Source organism: Momordica charantia (assembly GCF_013281855.1).
Source record: "Momordica charantia cultivar OHB3-1 chromosome 8 unlocalized genomic scaffold, Mcharantia_2.0 BLBB01000008.1, whole genome shotgun sequence".
Taxonomy (NCBI): Eukaryota; Viridiplantae; Streptophyta; class Magnoliopsida; order Cucurbitales; family Cucurbitaceae; genus Momordica; species Momordica charantia.
This window is the reverse complement of record NW_028275166.1, coordinates 3285522-3308203: the sequence shown is the minus strand read 5'-3', so window position 1 is coordinate 3308203 and position 22682 is coordinate 3285522. Positions and strand designations below refer to the sequence as shown.

Genomic DNA, 22682 nt, shown 5'->3' with positions numbered 1-22682 from the left:
GATTATAAACCGACAGCATTTTTATTTTATTTCGTTTCGTTTCGTTTCTTTTTTTTTTTTTAACCCCAACAAAACAAATATAAGGAAAACCCTCCGGATTTGTTTTGTTTTGTCCCGTCCTCTTATTATTTTAAAAAAATTAATTTACTTTTTCTTTCTTTTAATGTGTAAATTACATTTACATTTAAGGCATCGGCCCATCTGGTCAATCTTTAAAGATGATGTCAGTGGATATGTTCATCAACGGCTGGAGCGAATCGGCGGAGAATTTCCTCGCAAACAAGAACGGGTGGTGGGGGTGAGATTTAGCGGTCGACGAAGAATTCCGGCCGCCGGCCGTTCGAATTCTCATTCCACCGTCGCCGTATCTCGGCCGGGCGATCCTCAGACGACGTATTAGATCGGGGCCCACGTCGGATGCCTCGTACGTGCGAGGGTGGCCATCGAAACGGCCCTTCCAGTCCACGTGTGTAAGTGTAGCCGTAACCAGCCCTGGGTGGTCCCCCATGCTGAGTAAGGTGGGGAAATAATTCTCCTCAGGATAACACGTGTCCCACCGCACGCAGGGCAAGTCAAACTTTGACCAAACCCTCTCATCACTCACCACCATCCTCGCGTGCTTGCGCGTGAGAATCCAAAATTGCGACCCAATCCGGAAATCCGCCAATTTAACCACCGGAAGCATTACTTCGGGACCACGCGCCGCCCACCGGTCGTAGGTGCCGATCTCATTTTTGAGAACCTCGATGAAGCTCTTGTTGGATCGAATTAGCGTCGAGTAAGTGAAATGAAATGAATGGAGAGGAATGCAAGAGGGAGAGAGGAGAGCAAACATGGAATTAGCGGAGTCGTGAAGGAGGGCGTGGGCGAGTAGGCGGCGCGCGGCGGCGGCGAGCGTGGGGGAGAATCTGTGAGACGGTTTGGAGGGGATGAGGCGGTGGGCGAAGACGCCGGAGAAGGGCGGGTTGTATTGGCGGGTCGGGTCGGCGTGGATGTAGATATTGAAACGTTCGGGTGGGACGTTTCTGAAGAACAACTCCCAAAGAGGGGCGAAAGGGAGGGGGGATGTGGTGAGGAACATGAAGGCTAATTTGGGAGTTGGGGATGGGGTGGAGTTGACTCGGGCGGCGAGGGGGAACAGAAAATCGTCGTCATCGGGCGGAGGAGGGAGCGGGAAAATGGTAATTTTACGGTGGGTGTTGGCGTTGGGGAAATAGAGGGAGGGGAAGGGGAAAAGTAGAGGGTAATCGGAGGGGGTTCTGTGGAGGGTGAAGAGAATAGCTAAAGGGAAGCAAAGAAGCAGAGCACAGATGAGAGAAAGTGGGTTAGGGGACAGCATCGTTGCTACTGATTTCGAACTTGACACACACAATCAGATATGGTGGAGTGGAGCAAAACAGAAAAAGGAAGGGATTTGGTGGAGTGGAGCAGTTGGGAAATGGAGATGAAAATGTTGAGAATGGTGCAATCTAGAATGTGCAAACTGGAGCGCGAGGATTGAGGCGGGGGGGATTAACAAAAAATTATCTAGTTTCCAAATCAGATATGCGATTAGAGAGACAATAATTAAGAGAAAGAAAAGGAAAAAAAGTTGTGGTGGGGAACACGTGGCAAGCATGCAGGAGAGGTGATGGCATCGGACGGATAAGGATGGGTCAGGGTTGAGACTGAGACGAGGAGGAATGATTGGCTAAAAAGGTGTGATGAACCACACTCAATCATCTTCCCTTTCTCATAGGAGAGGGACCAGTGCGGCTTTATTCAATACGACCGAAAATCTTTCATTTTTTTTATTGTTAATTTAAGTCCAATATTTCCATTCATATATCAATCTATTCCTCTCCCTCCTCTCATTTTATTTCTCTTTCTAAACATCATCTATCCATCTTTACAAAGTTTTATATCTCCACTCCTCGAGTGTTTTATAATTTTCTCTCCCCTATTTTTCTAAATATGAGCTCTCATCCGCAAATTTCAAATAAACTTAAATAAATTATTAAAATTGTTTGAGGAAAAGTATAATTTGTAAAGATGTAGAAAAAATATTTGAAAATTAAGAATAGTTTTAGTAAACCATATCAATTGAATCAATTTCAATTCCAAAAAAATTATAATAAACAATTGATTCTAATATTCGAATTCGATTCTCATCCATATTAATTTTCATTGTATGCAAAATGAGGCATGTATTTAATTAAATTTAATCAAGTTTAATATCATTAGTCAAATAATGACAACCCGTAGGCTCACATATCAATTTGTGCACTTTAGTCTTATCGATAAAGTTCTTCATATAAAATATGTTTTGTGTTTATTTGATCTCCAATCAAATAGATTGATAATTAATCTTATCAACTTTATCACATAGTTCAACGGATGAAGACATGTATTCAAATATTTAACTTTATTGTTTGTACTTAAAAATCCAATCTTTCATCAAATTTAATCATGTGGGAAGACTTGTGTCTCCGATTTGAGGATTTTCAACACTATTATTATCTTGTCATTTCAAATAAACTTCCACAAAAAATATATATATATATATAAATGATTGCCTCCCACCGCAAAACTTATATATTGGAAACATTTAAATCATACAACCAACCATATCACTCCATCCAAATATCCACGTAAATAGTCATCTTCTAAAATTCAAAACAAATCAACATAAACGATAATAAAAGCATTAATTTTCAAAATATGCGTGTATTATTTTCTAATTTGATCCAAGTAAAATCTAACACACATACACATATTCAATGAACGTAAAACGGTCTATACTATTTGCTCAAAATAATTTAAATATCAAACAAAGTTTCCTAAAAAAAACAATTTGGTTCTCACGGTTTAATAACATAACAATTAAAAAAATATAATTGTGCCAATGAAATTAAATAGCAAAAATTATGAGAATAAATTAACTTATTTTAATAATCTTTTTTAGTACAACAAATGTAGAGTGTGTGGAAATTTGAATCTCTTACTTCAAAGAAGATAATTATATGATATTATCGAAAGTATACTTTAACTAGTAAAACTATGTTTAAATTAAAACTATTATTTAAATTTATTTATAAATACACTCATTCAAAAAAGTAGAACTAAAGTTGATTGCCCTTCCTCTCATTATTTATTTACCAATCATGATCAAATTCCCAAACCCATTTTGAAGGCAAGCTCCCTTACTATACTATATACTATTTGCTTTTAGCTTTGAATCTACCTTAATTATTTTGAACTATACTCTAAAATTCTAAATACTCCATATCAATAAAGGTTTTGTAGGTTTACAAGAATAAAATCTTTGATGTTAATAACATAATTCAACGCACAATACATTTCAATACCCTCTAAAGCATCATAGGTTCAAATATATATAAAAAATACTACAAATGAAAACTATACATTTTTTGGAATTGTAAATATAGTCTTAGTTTAAGATTGTTGTGGCCGTTAAAATAATTGTGGTTAATTGTGCTTTTATAAAGATCGTTGGTTACATGAACTAAATTTTTGTTTGGCAAATATAAACCGTAAACATGAAAAAAAGCATATTAGAGCAATTCCACTTTTAAAACATGAACAGATCTTACCCCCAAAAAAAAAATCATTTCACAATCAATTTTATCAAATTCAAATAACCAATGCTATTTCATTGCCGACCAACACTATTTTTTGCTGGATACAATTCAGAGGAGGTGAGAGAAAATGCGGGAAAAAAAGAAGTTAAAAAGCTGTCAAATTTTTGTGAGTGTCAAAACGGAAGTTGACTGTCAAAATATTGTTCATTTTATAATCAGTACAAAGACGAAATCTTATCTTGGTACAACCAACGTAGATTTTGGATATCAGTTCTTTCTTAATTTTAAAGATTTAAACCTTCGTACCCTAATCTGTGTTAAAAAAAGAAAAAAAAAAACTCTTATTTTGGGACCCAGCTTCAAAAGCACAGATTTTTTTTTTTTTGATAAAAATGGTTGCTTTTTGGGAGTCAGTGAATTTGGGTGGCCAATAAATTTGGGGGAGTAGTTGGTCTAAATGCAATTAAATAGGCCAAGTATGATTTACAATCGGTCAACACCAGTTTAAAGAACACAGGACAGTGAATCACATGCGAGAGGAGAGAGAGAGGCTAGCTCCTGGCCGTGGGGTGAGAAGAAGCGATAAGGATGAAAATGTGAAAGAATTCTTTTTTGGGGTTTGTGAAGAAATTTTGCTGCTGGCATTGTTGCAAAATGGGGTTGAGGTTGGGGTTAGTTTGGGCCACCGACTGTGACAATATTATGAGAATTCTCCCCCCTACGCCTACATGAATGGGTCAGGACTCGCAGAAAGCAAAAGCCAAACACACACCCAAACATCTCTCTACACACACACAGAGAAAGAGAGAAAGAGAGAAAGAGAGAGACTCATGGGGCTAGGGGAAGCAGGCATGTGGATGAGTGGGGGACACACCAAACTCATCAATTTTTTAAAATACCCTCCTTTCAAATAATTGAGTATTGGACAGTGGACACACAACAGAGCGAGGGGGGGCTGGGGAGGAGAGAGAGAGAGAGAAAAAAGGGGAGGGCGACTGGGAAACACTCGAGAATCAATTTCACTCATATTTCCCCAACTTCCCCAGCCCTTTTTTCCAATACCCTTTTCTTCTTCTTCTTCTTCTTCTTCTTCCTTGAATCTTGGAATTCCATCTGCATTTTGTTTGCCTAAAAGGGGATTTTCGCCTTCTCTTTCTCTGTTGAAGATGCCAAGGCCAGGTCCGAGGCCTTATGAGTGTGTAAGAAGGGCTTGGCACAGCGATAGGCACCAACCCATCAGGGGTTCTCTCATTCAGGAGATTTTCAAGTGCCTCTTTAATCCCTCTCCCTCTCCCTCTTTCTCTTTCTGCAGATCATTTTTGTTTTTTTGTTTTTTTGACTCTCTGTTGGGTTGTTTGTGACCTGTTTTGTTGTTTCTCTGTTAGGGTTGTGCATGAGATTCATAACTCCTCCACCAAGAAGAACAAAGAATGGCAAGAAATGCTTCCTATTGTTGTTTTCAAAGCTGAAGTAATTTTGTACTCCAAAGCCAGTTCTGAGGTACTCTCCTTCTCTCTTACCATTTTCTGCTTCAGTTCTTCTGTTGCTCATCCACATCCGCCACCTGATATGGAAGTGAGACATTGTGCTTCACATTTGTAATTACTTATGAAGCTTTAGGCACCCAACTAGCCTGAAGCCATGATCTCTGTTTAAGCTTAGTTTTTCAAAGAAATAATCTCATTTTTTCCATGAATAGGCTGAATATATGGATTTTAATACTCTTCGGGACCGCTTAGTGGATGCCATTAATACTATAATAAGGCTTGATGAGAGTACAGAAACTGGGGAATTTCTTCAGCCTTGTATTGAAGGTATCCCTTAATATTAAGTATCTTTCAAAGCTGCTTCTATGGTCCCCTTTTGCATCCTTTTTTTCCTTTTTGGGCGGTTTTTGTCTTGATCCCTTGTGTTGAATTTGATTTCTCTTCCAGCTGCTCTCAATTTAGGCTGCACACCCAGAAGAGCTTCAAGGAGCCAACGAAATAATAACTCTACGAACTATCTAAGTTTTAGGAATCAGGAGTCCCCTAGCATGTCTCCTCCTCCCATGGCAGTGAAGACTTCTCAAGGAGTTGTCACAAATTCACATTATGTGCCCCATTTTTGGAGTTTGGTAAAACCTGTGGCCAATGGTTCAAGCCATCCGGGCATTAGATTCCAAAGCCTTCTTCCTGCTAATAACTCCACCACTGAAAAGTTTCCTGCTTCAATAAGCCCCCACTGTTTGATGGAAAATGTTCTGCCATCGAACAAGTTTTCCATCTATCCGCTGTATTACAGCAGCGATACTCATCAGCAAGGACTGCATTCTGGGTTCGAAATCACTCCTAGGCCCATTTCTACATCTCTGGACTCTGCAAATGGAGGTGTTATGGAGAAGACTAGTGCCTCTGATACAATGGCAGCTAATGGCATCACCCAAAATGAAGCAAGGTATTCTCTTGGGAGCCCATGTGATCTAGCACTGCGGTTGGGCCCTCTCTCAGCTTCAAGCTCGAGCTATGAACATAAAATTCCCCATTGTATGTTTAAAGTTGGTTCCGGAAGTTCACCAGAGGAAGCAAAATCTGATGATTGTTCCCCTGTGATGGAAAGGAAGCTTCCCTTGTTTCCTTTGGTTAATCCATACAGCCTATCCGAGCACAATCCATGGGAGCGGAGTCTTGAGGGTGAATGTGTCGATGCAGAACCAAGGATCAGAAAACGGAAGGCAGATTTTAGTCATTTATCGAGGGAAAGACACTTTAGTTGGCTCTCAAAGCTTCCTTCTAGCGGATTCACAGGCTGAATCTTTATCCATTAAGAAACAAACCAGACTGATTATCAACAAAAGAAGCTGGAGCGGGCCAGTTCCTCAGATACAAATTGTTCGAAAGTGCAGTTTGGATGAAATGTAAGAATGAAGTTCAACAACTGGAATCTAAACTTGGCTGGAGTAAAGAATATATGTGGAAAAAAAAGGGTCAAAGGCTGTCTGTTAGGCAACTTTAACAGTTAAAAAGAATTATCCTTTTGGATTAATGGATAGGTTGGGTGGACCCATGGAGATTACTTTAATTTTAGAAGTGGGTGAAGGGTTGATAAACAAGCAACTGAGTGAGGTTACTGTCCGAGCAAATGGGGGACAGAGAGGTATTGAGTCAACAAGCTTAATTATCATATTTTTGGGGCAATATGTTTTTGGTTCTGTGGGTCCTTTTTATCTTTGTTCTTTTTGGTAAAGGGCTGAATTGATCATTGAATGTCTGGATGGAAGTCTCTGCCTTCAACTTTTAATGAGTAGTGACATTGGTTCTCTGTGGGGTCAAATAGATAGTTCTAGTTTTATCTATTGTTAGTTAAGAAGACAAAGCTTGCTGCTTTTAACTAAATTTGCTTTATCAAATTAGAAAGATGCTTAGAGAGAGATGTAGAGATTCAAATGGGATTAAGTAGGAAAAGTGGGGGCAATTTCTTCCACAAGATTTCATCGATACGATGCTTTTAGCCATGTTCCATAAGATGCCATATTCTGCTCCTTTCCCACCAGTCATTATGTAGCACTTTTTGTCACGTATGCTATCCTGCATTCACTGTATGAATTAATGCCCATTCCAACGGGAGATTTTATGAAATTTAGCGATGACTTGTTACTCCCTATACTATGGGTTTTCGTGTGTACTATGCCTGTTTCTAGACGTTTTGTACTGTTTACTGGTTTTCATAGAAGTTCATCCATTATGCAGTCTTTTCCTTAAAAGTTGATTGTTGATTAAAACAAATCAAAAGAAATAAGGGAAGATTTTAAGATCGAAAAGTTTTTTTTTCATCACAGTCCCAAGCAATCTAAGTTTCATTTACACAATTAGGCAAATCTGAGGGAAGCTTTACAATCAATCTATACATTAAAGGATCATTCGCTTGGGCTACTGAATGATGCAGAGTCTTCATCGAAGAAAACAGAGAACGGGGAAGTGGATGAGGATGAATCAACCGGACTGCTAAAATGGAAGTCAATCTGCAACCTCTGGTGAGGTATAAAATTACAACTCAACTTCCTCTGTTCTTGTTCGAGCTCTTCGATTGTTAAGGCTGCAAGAAACCTTTTGAAGAACTCTCTGCAACACTCTTTTCCCCTGCAAACCAATTCCTTGATCTCCCCTTCCTCTTTGTTTTCAAACATCAAACTCGAGCTGTCGAACTTCAAGATGTAGGCTTGGTTACACCCCTCGAACAGCCGCTCGCCCAATGAATCAACGATATAGCAAGCGTCTTCTTCCATCTTCAGCACGAAGAAATGATCATTCCAACTCACGATGTAAATTCTTGGCTCATAATAACCAGTGGAGGTTTTGGCATTGTTATTGACCTCTTTCCATATCTGCTCAAACGACATTGCTTCTGTCAAGCAGTTGAATTTCTCTGGGCTGAAGAACCCCACAAAGGAATTTTCAGGCAATACGGTGATTGGCCGGACTTCTGCTTCCACAACAGTCTCGAGGTCGAAATGTTTGTTGGGGAAGGAGCTGGAGTAGCAGTCGTTGCTGCAGAGCTTTTGCCATTCTGAGGAACCTTCCATTACGAGGCTGTCGAGCTCTGGCCGTGTGGGCATAGCACCTTGGTTTGAATGTAGCCAGTGGGTGATCACGGCGACAATCGCTGTGCAGGCGCTCTCACCATTGGCCTTTTCGCTACGCTGGTCAAAGGAGCCAAAGAACAACTCTGTTTTCAGCTTTGCTTTGCCATCTCTGCTTACAATTTCTCTCGTTTCCCACCTCCCTCCGGTGCCTTCTCTGTTTTGGCCATCTAATTCCAAAGAAACCTGATCTGCAGTTTTTACTCCCTGCAAAATAATTCAACAGATGATTAACTCCAACTCAAAATACTATTTAGGTTAAATTATAAGATTGATAATTTGGAAAAATGCACTATTCTGTGCTTTTAACACTTTTTTTTAATATTTCGATTAACTTTTAATTTTGTGTATGATGGTAAAGATGGGTCCTAAAATTTCAGAACAACATAATATTTATTAATGAAATTATTGATAATGTTATCTATTCCATTAAAGTTAGACTTTTTCCTTTTTTCTTTAATAATTGATCTGGTCAACTTATAAGAATAATTCTTCCATGCGGTTTCCGAGTCCAATACACATAAGGAAAACAGAAATTTTAAGGCCTACCGTTTGGGAAATGGGGGCGACAGGGAACACGGAGGAGTCCTTGTCGTCTTGTTGTCGGTCAACGGTAACTGCGTCGTTGACCGCCGTGTCCGTCTTCTCCGACCACGGCTCCACCTTCCCCTTCGAATTCCTGAAACTGAAACTCAGCCGCCTCTTCTTCCACGACAATTTCCCCTGCTTTTGATCTCCCTCCTCCTCCGATCGATTCCCCACGACCGCGTTTTCACCGTCCGATGAAATCGCTTTATCTCTGTTTTTCTTCTTGAAGCTCGTCAGATCTTTCAACGCCCTGAAAAACCCGTCCTTTTCGTCCTGCGCCGGGTCTCGGGCGATTCGGGTCGGATCAGGATCATCTCGGACCTCCACAAAATTCACGCGTACCTTCAAAATCCCATCAACACCAATACATTAAAAAGTCAATCTTGTTATCCTCTGCATCTTTTCAATCAGAAGTCAAATCCAAAAGTTGCTTTTTTGGCCAATGAACGATCAAATTTCATGGAAATGCTTACAGAAAGCGTAGCAGGGCGGGGACCCGCAGCATCCTTCAACGTAATGGGGAGGATTGCATCGATCTTCGCCTCCATTTCCGAAAGCACTTCTGCCAAATTTAGCGATGCCTTCCCCAAAACCGACGATTTCGTCTTCGATTTCGTGCTGTTTTCCTATTGATGAAACAAATCTCTCTTAATAAATACTAAATTTTGTACGATAAATTGGAGAAATGTGAGCGTAAACAACGTACAAGCAAGACGTAGAAGTTGGTGTCCCAGGAGCCAATTGAAGCGTCGTCTGCGGCGGAGAATTCACAGATGCTGTGGAATTCGTCGTCCCACTCGACGGTTTCTTGGCCATTGTTCAGAAATCGCTGGGGCCTGGTGCGATTTCTTTGGAGAGACGATTTTCCATAGAATGGAACCGATAAAAGAGAATGCTTTTGAGGACCCTTCCATTTGATTTCAATGGCGACTGCTTCATTCTCTTTACCAAATCCATAAAGCTTCAATTTTTCCAACTTCACCTGGAATTTCTTCATTTTCGCCATCTTGTTTTCTGAGTAAGCAAAATAGAGAGAGGAGAGAGGAGAGAGATGTTATGAACGAAGGAAAAAGAAAGAAGAAGCGTAAAAGTTAAAATTAAAAATCAAGTGGGTGAGTGACAGCTATTTCAATTCGTTTGAGGGACAAGCCCAGCCCGTGTTTCCGTGTTTAAGAATAAGGCATTTTCAGTATAAAAATGAAAAAATAAACTTTACTATGTCCAACAAAAAAATATTTATTTAATATAAATAAAAAGCTAAAAACAAATTTTATAAATAAATTCACTAACATATATTATTTACATCACGTTTAAGAACTGGATATAAAAGCAACGGCCTTTTTGTGGCCAGTAGTGGCCTCCTCTCTTAATTTGTGGCTTACGTGGCCGGGATTTATTGGGCAGTTGTCGAGGAGGATTATTGCCAGGTCAGAAGTGGATGATCGTACCAGTACCACCAACGGGTGAGGGACACGTCATAAGAAAACAGTAAAACGTTAGAGAAACGCGGTGGATTATAATAAAACATAAAACGACAAAACTACCGTACGTTCGACTTCGAGGAAGATACGGTTTTTGCCTTTGCCTCGTCGCTTCGTTGGGTTTTTCGAATGCGACGGGCAAGTTGTTGTCACGTGTGTGAAACCGTCGTGGAGCCGACCAAGCACGTGCATTCGCCACGTGTCTTTTAAATGTGCTGCATTTTCCCTTTTTTCCCATTACAAAAAGAAAAACTAAAATTCTGATTTATGCAATTTGTATGACCATTGACTATCTAATAGTAAAGTTTTTTTTTTTTCTTTTTTGTATTTTAAAAATTAAATGGCTTTATCATTATTTGTTTTGTTACATGAAATCAACTGGGCCGGATGTCATGCAAGTTAATGGGCCTCACCCCAAATCCAGTACTGAGCCCTAAATATATCTGGATCCATTTGTGTTTCAAGTTGGGCTTCCACTTGATTCCGTTAAAATCCGTGGGAGATGATACAGTCACAGTGTTAGAAGGCTGATCCATTTTACATAACTTTATTAAAATATAAAATTAAAGTAATAAATCAACGGAAACTATGCCAAAAGTATAGTTTAGGGGTCACTGTATTACTTTATCATACATCTCTTTAAGATTGTTCCTATCATCTAAAAGAACCCACAAAACTATATAAAAAAATTAAATTCAAATTAATATAGTAGTATATCAATGGTTGATATCACATAAGCTAGTCAATTAGTGATTTAAATATTGCCAAATTAATTGATTTAATAAGGCACGAACTAAATACATTTATAATCTTAAATTACTTTAAAAGGATTATCTTGGAGCCAACATAAGTTTAGCTCGACGGTAATTGACACATGTTTCTGACAACTGGTCATGAATTCTAATCTCATCCTTCTAATCTCATCCCTCACTTAGTACAACTTGTACTAAAAAAAGGTTATCCTAAAATAATTTACAATGTATGAATTTAAGGTATTTATTGATGTTTAAATTCTTCATTACCATATTTTTCGAACTTAATTAACAAAATCAAATAAATTTTACGTTTTCATCTTGAATTCAATTGGTTCGTTCTATTCATATTTTTGTTAGATAAAATAATCTATCAATTGAGGCTATTTGTCAAAGAGGACCAAATCAATATATTTAAGTAACTAATCAAATTGCATTGCATGAATAAAATTATTATGATAAGGTAACTAACAAGCAATCAAGGAGAAATTTTGATTGGGTTAATATGATCCTTTCTTCGCTTTCAAGAATACCTAATGCCTATTTTATGCCAAAGTTGATGGCTGTTTTTCAAAATCTACTCCCACTTTCGAATGAGTGTTTGAATCCATAAAGGTAATTTTCATTTTATTTTTGTTTTCTTCTTTCTTCCCAACTTTAAATTATATTTTAATGCATGATCATTTCATATGGTTTATAATTTTTTAAATATTTTGTTTTATTGGTGATTATGTTTTTGAAGGATAGATTTTGCTATTTGAATTAAGTTGATTTTGAGTTTTAGGTACAAATTTTTTCGATTATAAGACTAATTGATATTTTAAATTATATTATATTAATACAAATAAGCATGTATATGTGGGAACATAATAAAAATAACATCTTTCTTTTTAACTATTTAATACAAACATAACAAAAATATAGTTTGCAAGAAACAAAAATCGAGGCAATTAAATAAATGACCGAATAAAAATATGTATTTCTAAATATAATAATAGGTTTAAAATTTTGACATAATTTGATTTGAGGTAAAAAAAATTATTAACATAAAATTCAAGTCCGTGACATTTAAAAAAAAAAAACAATTTAAAATGCATACAATTTTTTTGCCATTTAATACCTTGTTGATGCAGAAATTTTGCCTATTTGAATTCTGCCAAATTCGCACCAATCTTGAATAAAATGGATCGACGAGACTTGCAAAATAGCACTAGGATCTGTGTGGCTTTGACACACGAACTCCGATGCTTAAGTTAATATCCCTATTTATAGAAGTGGAGTGATGAGAGTAGGAGAAGAGTAGGGGATTTATGTCTAATGCTTACCCCCCAATTTATAGAAGTTAAATCATAATCTCCTTAGGTTTGAAGTTGAATCCTAGTATCTTTAGAAGATCTGGACTTCTGGGTTCATGTGTTCCGTAGTAGACCTAATGTCGGATGAAGGTCGAGATCAGATGGGGTTTCGGATTGGGCTGCACAAGGATCGAGAAAAATTGAATTAGGATTCTTGATCTTTTGGCCGAGAACACCTCGGCGCCGACCATGGGTCGGTCCAAGTTGGTCCAGACCGACGGTCTTCGACGACTCCCCTCCTATCAATTCATTCGTTCTATATTTCCAGTTCCATGACATAATCCAGGATTATTGCCTTATTTAAGTAGCATCTCCTCAACACTAACTCTCTAGAATTCAAATTTAATTTAAATTACAAAGATTTTGTTGCTCATAACCTACCAACATTACGTCATAAAAATAATATAAAGTATAGGTAATTGAAGATATTAATTCAGAATTTTGTTTATTGGGAATGGTGGTATGCAATGCACTAAATGAATGTCTTAATTATGAAAGATTATCCCACGTGATGAAGCCACCAAATATTGTGTGATTGCCATGTGGCTCAAATTGGCAAAGCATGGTTCATTTAATTGGAGTCTTTGAAATTGTTAATATTTAAGAAGAGTAGGGCATGAGTACTATTTAAATCTACTCTATGAGGTGGACTTTAGTGTGTTGTACCAATTAATGTGTGAAATTATTTGGTTGCATTATCTACATAATTCTATAAAAAATAATAACTATAAAATTTGGTATCAATTTTTTCATTTTCGATGCATGCTTCAATCATTAATTTGATGTCCAACATGAGCATTTGATGGTAGAGCATCTACTACTTTCCTCGATCTATAACAAAAATTTTCAGTTATATTATATCAAATAGTACATCAGATATTCATATCAATAGTATATTAGTTGTATATTACATACATATTACACAGAAAATTTCAAAGGTATATCACATATATATTTCAAGTATATCAAACACTCATATCAATAGTAGATTACATACATATATCAGTAGTAAGATATCTATATATATATCATTTGGGTAAAGTTGTCACTTTAAAATTGGACCTCCATTTTTTTTTTCAAAAGTATTATATTTAAAAAAACTAAATGCCGATTGTTATTTTACTAATTTTACTAAATGTTTTTATCATATTTACGACCGTTTTAATAATTATATTTGCTTAAGATTCCTTCCCATTTCACAAATTTGACTTTTCCTAAGTAGAACGTCGCGCCTTTTTTCTTCTACTGTTAGGTGGGACTCCTCGTTTATTAAATATAAAATCATCAAATAGATATGGTTTAGATTTTTGTAATTTTGCCAATTGTCGAAATTAGGGTATCTAACTAAGAATTTTCAGGCTAAAATTTTATGAAAAAATATTTGTTAAGTGATATGAATCAATGATCAACTTGAACACTCACTCGAATTAAGACTTGTATCTAAGTTCTAATCTCCACCTCACACATTAAAAATAGGATAGTAATGAATGATTAACTTAAATATAATTAGTCATTTTTTACATGTATGATTGAATAGCTCGTATAATGATTAATTATTATATATATTGATTAGTATTAATAACTTATATATAAACAATGGGCAAATATTTTTCTAAACTGATATCTTCATAATGATTTATGTAAATATCAATGTATCCATAATAATTTCTTAACGTTGGACTTAAAACTCATCTCTTTCTACTTTCTCCCTCTGCCAAATCAATACTAATAGGTGGCATTAAACGACTTTCCACGTAGCAGGAGAACAAAAATTATTTGAGGCCCAAAATACAACACATTGCACCCCAAGATCGACGAATCGTACTCAATAATCTCTTTTAGACTATAACCTTAATAAAGGATAGCATTGAGGTATAGTATGAAACTACTTTTCAATTGCTCTCATGTTAGGAATCTAAATACTTTCGTATGTAAATATGTTAATCTAATTATTCTTCTTAATATTAGTATGTTCGATTTCTTACTTATTTATTTTTTTATTATAATACATTGGAAATAGAGAGTTTGAACCTCCCATCTCAATTAAGAAATAGATGCTAATTATCATTAATGTATACTGAGTTCATTTGTGTTATTAAAGGGATCATCAACAATAAATACCATCTATTAAAATTAAAACAAAACAAAAAAGAAAAAGGTTCCTTTTGGTATTGAAAAAGAAAAAGAAAATGACACGAAGAGGAAAAAATAAAAATTCTTAACCAAAGACTGGGGCATCGACTCCATGGAAGAGAGATGAGTGAAGACTTAAATACGGTGACAGCTTGGCAATGGCAGACTGATGAGGTTCTGAGTTAGTTGACACCTTTGAAACTCCACCACTACCATCCTACTCCCTACTTGTTCGCATTTATTATTCTCAATTTCCCACTCTGCAATCCGACGAATTTACCAACGCCATCGTTTGTTCTTAACTTCCCCCAATTCAATTCACCACTTTACTTTACTCCATTTCCAATCTCTTTTCAACCCAAACACCAAACCTTTTTCCTTTCGCTCTGTTGCTTGTAAGAGTGGGAGAGATTGGAATTGCGGGGATCCATTTTTTTATTTTCCTATTTGTCGCGGTTGGTTGGCCGCCACCAGCTTTTTGGATTGGCTGTTCCCCAGTTTCTAACACTCTAAACCAATTCAAATTCATTGCCTCAGATCGCTTCTAACCTATGAATCTTACTCCTCGGTACTGCTTTCCCCTCCTCTTTGTTTGTTTCTGCACTAATTAATTCGTTCAATCTCAATCTCAATCTGTTTTGGGTTTTGATTTTATTTAGCGAATTCTTCTCATTCTCACGGTTTTATCTGGGTTTGATTCTCCAGAAAAGGGCATGGAAACAAGCGGTTTTCGTGGTTATAATATGGTGGTCTTTATGTGGGTGACTGTTCTTCTCCTTCGGTTGAAACCTTGCTCCGCTGGTTTTCAGAACGTTGGGCAGATTTCTCCGGGGCTTCAAGGGACCCAGATGAACTGGGTCGATCACGACGGGGTGTTTCTTCGATCCAACAACTCCCAATTTGGCTTTGGATTCACCAATCCACAGGAAGTGACGCAATATTTTCTGGCAGTCATTCACTTAAATAGCAGGAAAATCGTATGGACTGCGAATCGGGCCTCTCCAGTTTCGAACTCTGATAAATTCGTGTTCGACGAGAAAGGTAATGTAATTTTATACCGTGGAGGCAATGTGGTTTGGTCTACGGACACCATGGACAAAGGAGTCTCTGCTCTCGCGTTGATGGATTCGGGAAACTTGGCTTTGCTGGGAAATGATAATGCCGTAATTTGGCAGAGTTTTAGTCATCCGACTGATACTCTCTTATCGAATCAGGGTTTTGTTGAGGGAATGAGACTTGTGAGCGAGCCTGGTTCGAACAATTTGACCTATTTTCTAGAACTTGAATCTGGGGACATGGTTTTGTCTGCAGGATTCAAAACCCCACAAACGTATTGGTCCATGAGCAAAGAGAATCGCAAAACGATCAATAAAGATGGTGGGTCTGTGACCTCTGCAACTCTGATCGGAAACTCGTGGAATTTCCATGGCGAAAACGAAGCTTTACTCTGGCAATTTGCTTTCTCCACCAATACTGATGCAAACGCCACATGGATTGCGGTTCTGGGAGACGACGGATTTATCTCCTTTTACAAGCTTCAGAGTGGTGGGTCTGGAGAAGCTTCGTCCGTTCGAATTCCAGAAGATCACTGTGGAACCCCGGAGCCATGTGGGTCGAATTTCATCTGCTACAGCGAGAACAAATGCCGCTGCCCTTCGATTCTTGGCTCGCACTCAAATTGCCAGACGGGGATCGTTTCGCCATGTGATGAATCGACGGGACATGTGGAACTTGTGGAGCTTGTGGAGTCTGAAGATACGATCGGTTATTTTTCACTCCAATTCACGCAGCCCTCTTCGAAAACAGATTTGGAGAATTGCAAATCCTCTTGCAGAAGTAACTGCTCATGTATTGCTCTGTTTTTCCAGGCCAGTTCCGGGGGCTGTTTCTTGTTCGATGATATAGGTGGGTTTCAAAACTCCAAGAACTCAGAATTCGTTTCGTACATCAAGCTGTCGAAAAACGGAGAAAATGGTGGAAACAATGGCGGAAATGGAGCTAGTGAAAAGAAGCCAATCGCTGCAATTCTGGGCATTGCCCTTTCCACTACGATTGTCATTTGTGGTCTGATTTACGTCGGAATTCGATACATTAGAAAGAAGAAGGAATCTCCAGAACCTCCTCAAGAGAGTTCGGAAGAGGAGAATTTCTTGGAGGGCCTCTCGGGGGCTCCGATTCGTTACAGTTACAAGGATCTTCAAACCGCGACGGATAATTTCTCAGTGAAACTCGGGCAAGGTGGGTTCGGTTCAGTTTACAGAGGAGTTCTACCAGATGGGGCTCGTTTGGCAGTGAAGAAACTGGAGGGAATCGGGCAGGGAAAGAAGGAATTCAGAGCTGAAGTAGGCATAATCGGCAGCATCCATCACATCCATTTGGTCAGGCTCAAGGGATTCTGCGCCGAGGGAACCCGTCGCCTTCTGGCTTACGAGTTCATGGCCAATGGGTCTCTCGACAAATGGATATTCAAGAAAAACAGAGCAGATTTCTCACTGGATTGGGACGCGAGATTCAACATAGCCGTAGGAACAGCGAAGGGCTTAGCATATCTTCACGAAGACTGCGACGCCAAGATCGTCCACTGCGATATCAAGCCAGAAAACGTACTTTTAGACGACAACTTCCAAGCCAAAGTCTCGGATTTCGGCCTCGCAAAGCTAATGAACCGCGAGCAGAGCCATGTGTTCACCACATTGCGAGGAACCAGAGGCTACCTCGCGCCAGAATGGATCACAAACTACGCCATTTCAGAGAAGAGCGACGTGTACAGCTACGGAATGGTACTGCTAGAGATCATAGGCGGAAGAAAAAACTACGACCCAACGGAGAGCTCGGAGAAATCCCATTTCCCAACCTACGCTTTCAAGATGATGGAAGAAGGGCGGCTCAGGGCCATCCTCGACGCAAAATTGAACATAAACGAAAACGACGAGAGGGTTTTGGTAGCGATTAAGGTTGCGCTGTGGTGCGTGCAGGAGGATATGCACCAGAGGCCGTCGATGGCGAAAGTGGTTCAAATGCTTGAAGGGGTTTGCGGTGTGCCGCAGCCGCCGATTTGCTCGCCGCTGGGCTCTCGCCTGGTTGCGGGGTTTCTGAAATCTAGCAGCGGGGAGTGGACTTCGTCGGGGCCGTCGGACTGTAACAGCGATGCGTATCTTTCGTCGGTGCAGCTGTCTGGGCCAAGATAGTGGGCGGAAGCTCTGCCTCATCTCTTAAGCCTTATTTGTATAAACTTGCGCTAAATTTTCAGATTGCTGCAGTTTTGTAACACCAGATTTTGCTTATGTACAGCTTCTTTGATTATCAGTTCTAGAGTTTTCAATTGGCCCAATGGCGGAGGCAAGATGGGTGTAGTGTTGTGAGTTTGTCATATTGGGCTGAGTTGAGATTTATGTAGAGAATTTTAGACTTGGATAGTTAAAAATCAGTTTAGATTAAACCTTGGTGGGTTTTCACTCATAACACAATTTGAGTGTGAAAAAGAGGTTGGACTTGTCAAGGTAGGGAAGAAGATTGGTCAACCTTCCTTTGTAGATTAGAGGTTGAAAACATTATCATTGTTTCGATTAATCAGATTTGGTTGACAAAGAAACTCTAATTCTAGGCAGGTGGTCGCCATAGTTTGAACCTATTCTTTCTAAATTTTTTACAATTTACATTGGTTTTGATTGACCACTTGATCATTCAATGATGGTTACCAGTGCCAGCTTTTTTTTTTTTTGTTAAGAAAAGAAAAAGTCTCTTCTCTAATCTTTGTGAGCGAAAGAATTTAGTAATTTTTCATCGTCCATGCTTCTAAAATTATAAAAACTAAATTGAATTTAAACTCATTTAGTATAATTAATCTCATATTTTGTCTTATGAGATGCCACAAGCCATGAGACCTTTTTTTCAGTATAATAGATTGAAAAAGTAGATGGGACCAATTTGGATTGTTTGTTATCTACTAGTTCCGCGAATGGTAGGGCTCAATTCGTCATTCCATGATACACGTTGGTTGCACGGACTCTCGGAGCAGCCGGTCCATCTCACTCGCTCGTGGAGATGGCTTCCACCTTCCTCAACTCCGCGACGCCGTGCAATGCCGCCGTCGTGTCCTCTTCCTCTCTCAGATTCAAGTTCAAACTTAAATTTCCCGCCAAAGCACCGCTACCGTCTCCTCCGACGGTCCTGTTTCGCGCCAAAACTCCCGTTACTTGTTTTATCCCCGCCCACGGCGATGCTTCTGGTAAACCATTAGTTATCTTCTTTCTTCTTTTTTTTCGTTTGTGCAAAACCTTGGTGGATTGGGAGAGATGCAGCATTGCCCGGTTCGGTTTTCATTACTTGAATTTGACTGTTGTTATCTACCCTGTGTATATTTGCTATAAACGAACAAATTGGTTTGCGGCTGAAACCGAATTCTGTATTTTGCATCATGGAATGGCGAATTGAACCCTACTATTCGCGGAACTAGTAGTTGTTATCTTTATATTGTTTCTTTCGGTCCCTAAAATACTGTTTGAAATTGAATTTACAGTTCAGAATGATTTCTGCTTTCTGAAGAAGAGGGAATTTGTCTTTTCTGCCGCGCTGCCATTTCTTCTTATTTTGCATGGATCCGTGGAAGGTTTTGGAGCTGAGGCGGCAGAGTAAGATGAGGATGGTGCTATTAATTACATGCGATGAAATTTTTAAGTATTTAGCATCTAGCTTTCTGTATTTTTAACTCTGAACATTATCGAGAATTCATGAAGAATGTGGTCCATCTCCATTCATCAGTTAACATTATATATTCCATATATTTTTAGATCCTAGTAGAGGGACCATTAACAACAAATTCTGTCTATTTTCTATTCTGCTCAGAAGATTGGATAAAAGTGAAGATGAACGGATAAGAGAAGAAGTACGAAAGGTGGTAACCAAATACAATGCTGCTGGTTTGCTTCGTCTGGTATTTCACGATGCAGGAACTTTTGAAACGAATGATAATTCAGGTTCATATTCTTATTTTAGGAGAGAGATTTTTAGTTTTGAATGCCGGACAGTGGACTATCAAAACTCGAACAACACTGGATGTGTTGGATTTTAGTTTTTGTTTGCATCATACGCCACTTTTACTGAGATTATGGAGGGCAGTAATGTTCCTTCTTTATAGGCTTTTCGATATGTTTGTCATTTTAGCAAGCTTTGTAATTCTTATGTAGGTGGTATGAATGGGTCTATTATTCACGAACTTGATAGACCTGAAAACACAGGTCTCAAGAAACCAGTTAAGGTGATTTTCTCTTTTATTGGGCCCTCGGTGTTTTATGGATCTCTTCCCAGCAAGCTCATTACTGGTTGCACTGTTTTTAGATTCTTGGGAAAGCAAAGAGTACACTGGATTTAATAAGACCAGGTATATTTCCTCTCTATTTCTCCATTACTGTCAAAGGGAAATAAAGTTTTCATAATAGAAGGTACTAACCAGGCTAACTTCTTGAGAAATTGGCTTGTGAATAGTATCTTGGGCAGACATGATATCAGTGGCTGGCACTGAAGCAGTTTCAATCTGTGGAGGTCCAAGTATTGCTGTTGAGTTGGGTAGATTAGACTCGGGGTAAGGTGAAGGTGGCTGTTTCTATTGTTATATGATGAATTAACATTTTACTTGAGATGCAATCTTTTAACTTGTTTCTCTTTGCTGTTGTTTTTCCATGAGCTTTATGCACGAGAATGGTTCATTTGGTTTTCTGGACAATAATGACTAATGAGTATATTCTCCGCATTCTAACCTTTCCCATGAGCTTTATGAACAAGGGAGAGTTCCGATTTCTGAGAATCTCCCTCTCTAATATTCAACTAGTTGATTTCCTGTTCCACATTATAGTTTGATCCGTCCTTACTATATGCACACTCTCTCTTCTTCATCAATTATACCTTATGCTAACTAGCTTCTAATTGAGTTAGTCCTCATGTGCAGTAGACCAGTCTAGCTAACTAACTTCCTGTGTTCCCTTTACTGAAATTTTTGTCTCCCATTATTGCATTCTTTTTGTCATATAAGTAAAAATTGGCTATGAGGTTGGTCGTATCATATTAATGTTAGATATGTATGGGTGTGTGTTTTTTTTTCCTTTCATAATTTTTTCCCTCCTTTTCCAAATAGGAAGCCAGATCCTGAAGGAAAACTTCCAGAGGAATCTTTGGATGCTTTTGGATTGAAGCAAAGCTTCAGCAGAAAAGGATTTGCGTGAGTGCATCTGCTATCTCATTTTGACCCTGCCGTTTGAAGGAATTGTTTATTTCTTTTAAATGATCTTCTGCAAAGTCACTAAACTGTTTTATATTTGGCTTTTATTTTCATTTGCATCTTTTTTTCTTTGCCAATATATTCTATGTTACTGCATCTCTCTCATTCATATATTCACTTCCTAATGTGGCTGAGTTGTGATTATGGTTTCTAAATTATTATTTGGATTCCTTTTCTGCTACATCTGTTTTTGAGAATACAGAAAGTGACTCAAAGTCAATTATCAAAATAAACATTTAGTAATGGGAAATACTAGTTCTACATTTGATTGCACGACACAATCCTTTTAAATATGTGTTGAAAAATCTTGTTAATTATGAAAACCAACTACCTCCTAGTACCAACAAGTATAACATGGACAGTAGAAGAGAAGTTAACAATGATGCTGTCACTCTTGAAATCTGCCCATTATCTGTCAAATCCTTCACCCAGACACAAAAGTGCAAATACCAAACAATTCATAATGGATGCTGTTTTTCTTTGCAGAACACAGGAACTAGTCGCTCTATCTGGAGCCCATACCATTGGCAGTAAAGGTTTTGGAAGCCCTGTTGTTTTTGATAATTCGTATTTCAAAATCCTTTTGGAGAAGCCATGGTCGGATACTGGTAATCAATCTCATGACAAAATTTCCATTCTTCTCATGTTGTTCGAATCAATCCGTCCTTGGCTACATGAGGCAATGCCTCAACTCATGCTCTAATCATATTTAATTCTGAACTGCTTAGATAGGTTTTGGTACTATCTTAGCGAGTAAATGAAATATTATCAATTTATCATTATGCTATTCTGGCTGAACTGAGCTAAGAAATTCTTGTGATTTCTGGGAACTGAGTTGTTAGTTTTGCTATTGATTAATAATACAAGGAACTGCTCTGAATTAGTTAATACATATGTCCACTCAGATCTTATTTTACTGTTTATTTTTAGGTGGTATGTCCAGTATGATTGGGCTGCCTTCAGATCGTGCTCTCACTGACGACGATGAATGCTTGAGGTTCTTCTCTTTCATTCAAACCTATTCTACTTTCACCTAAATTTTCTACACCACTGTAAAATGATGGCATTTCTGGTCTCTTAAGTAGAATTTTAAGAATGAAATCAATTGGTTTGGCTAGAGTAGAAAACTTCCTTAAAAGTTAAACTTTCCAACCTGGCAACCACCGAGATCCAACCAATAGAGAGAAAATTAGCTGATTGTTACTCTTTATCTGCTCAACTGAAGTGGATTACTTTGAACTCGTAGGTGGATCAAAGAGTACGCCAACAACCAGAATGTGTTCTTTGAAGATTTCAAGAAGGCTTATATCAAGCTAGTAAATTCTGGTGCAAAGTGGAAAAGCTAGCAAACAACCTATTCCACAAGTATACACACTAAAGCAAGGTTTAGCTGCTATTTATAATTGGCTTCCGCACATGTTATCTGCGTTTTCGGCACCTTGATCCATTGTTGGTAGGTTGAAAGTGCACGGCGAAGCCAAAGTTGCAATGAAGATGAAGCCTTAAATGCATCATGCCCCCATCACCGTCCAATTAGCTCTCTGAAGCTTTTGTCTCTTGTTGGCCCAAAAATTGGATTTATCTTATCATGAAGATAATATTATAATTACTTGCAAGTTATTCTGCAGGCTAGACAAGTATAGCAGTTTGTTTAACTTGACAGAACTCTCCTTAAGCTTCATTGAAGTTACAAATTCAAAATATAGTAAGTAAAGAAGGTTTATTTCTTAATGCATCTCAATGTTGCAAGGTTGACAAGTTTGATGCATATTAGTTCGAGCCTTTGAGATTCCGCAGGTAAAAACTTTACAATCCAGTTTCTGAATGTGTTCATATTTCTAATGTAACATTTTTTTAATTTCTAAGATTAGATGTCTTATTTCTTCAGAATGCTATCACT

General features: G+C 38.2%; 5 protein-coding genes across 6 annotated transcripts; 3 read left to right on the top strand and 2 right to left on the bottom strand.

The window, feature by feature from the left end:
- On the bottom strand, nucleotides 1-1875 carry LOC111005037 (Core-2/I-branching beta-1,6-N-acetylglucosaminyltransferase family protein). The gene has a single exon (XM_022276386.2). The coding sequence runs from the start codon at nucleotides 1337-1339 to the stop codon at nucleotides 206-208; it is 1134 nt and encodes a 377-aa protein (XP_022132078.1). The 5' UTR covers nucleotides 1340-1875; the 3' UTR covers nucleotides 1-205.
- A 2250-nt stretch (nucleotides 1876-4125) lies between these two features.
- On the top strand, nucleotides 4126-7223 carry LOC111004848 (histone acetyltransferase). The gene is made up of 4 exons (XM_022276069.2): nucleotides 4126-4848; nucleotides 4967-5081; nucleotides 5281-5395; nucleotides 5516-7223. The coding sequence occupies exons 1-4, from the start codon at nucleotides 4748-4750 to the stop codon at nucleotides 6370-6372; spliced, it is 1188 nt and encodes a 395-aa protein (XP_022131761.1). The 5' UTR covers nucleotides 4126-4747; the 3' UTR covers nucleotides 6373-7223.
- Nucleotides 7224-7365: 142 nt separating this feature from the next.
- Nucleotides 7366-9976, bottom strand: LOC111004847 (EEIG1/EHBP1 protein amino-terminal domain protein). The gene is made up of 4 exons (XM_022276068.2): nucleotides 9494-9976; nucleotides 9261-9413; nucleotides 8749-9129; nucleotides 7366-8406 (listed from the first exon to the last, which is right to left on the bottom strand). Exons 1-4 carry the CDS (start codon nucleotides 9791-9793, stop codon nucleotides 7477-7479), a joined length of 1764 nt encoding a protein of 587 aa, XP_022131760.1. The 5' UTR covers nucleotides 9794-9976; the 3' UTR covers nucleotides 7366-7476.
- A 4515-nt stretch (nucleotides 9977-14491) lies between these two features.
- On the top strand, nucleotides 14492-17852 carry SD2-5 (S-domain-2 5). Its single transcript, XM_022276636.2, has 2 exons — nucleotides 14492-15076; nucleotides 15214-17852. Exon 2 carries the CDS (start codon nucleotides 15222-15224, stop codon nucleotides 17694-17696), a length of 2475 nt encoding a protein of 824 aa, XP_022132328.1. The 5' UTR covers nucleotides 14492-15076; nucleotides 15214-15221; the 3' UTR covers nucleotides 17697-17852.
- Nucleotides 17853-18473: 621 nt separating this feature from the next.
- Nucleotides 18474-22517, top strand: APX6 (ascorbate peroxidase 6). 2 transcript variants are annotated; one of them, XM_022275808.2, is made up of 10 exons: nucleotides 18474-18736; nucleotides 19028-19139; nucleotides 19357-19484; nucleotides 19695-19765; nucleotides 19846-19888; nucleotides 19993-20089; nucleotides 20639-20722; nucleotides 21269-21390; nucleotides 21713-21779; nucleotides 22029-22517. In XM_022275808.2, exons 1-10 carry the CDS (start codon nucleotides 18553-18555, stop codon nucleotides 22126-22128), a joined length of 1008 nt encoding a protein of 335 aa, XP_022131500.1. In that variant the 5' UTR covers nucleotides 18474-18552; the 3' UTR covers nucleotides 22129-22517. The 2 variants fall into 2 exon arrangements, with proteins under 2 accessions (XP_022131500.1, XP_022131497.1); XM_022275805.2 differs by having other exon boundaries at nucleotides 18475-18736; nucleotides 19354-19484.
- Nucleotides 22518-22682: the final 165 nt, after the last annotated feature.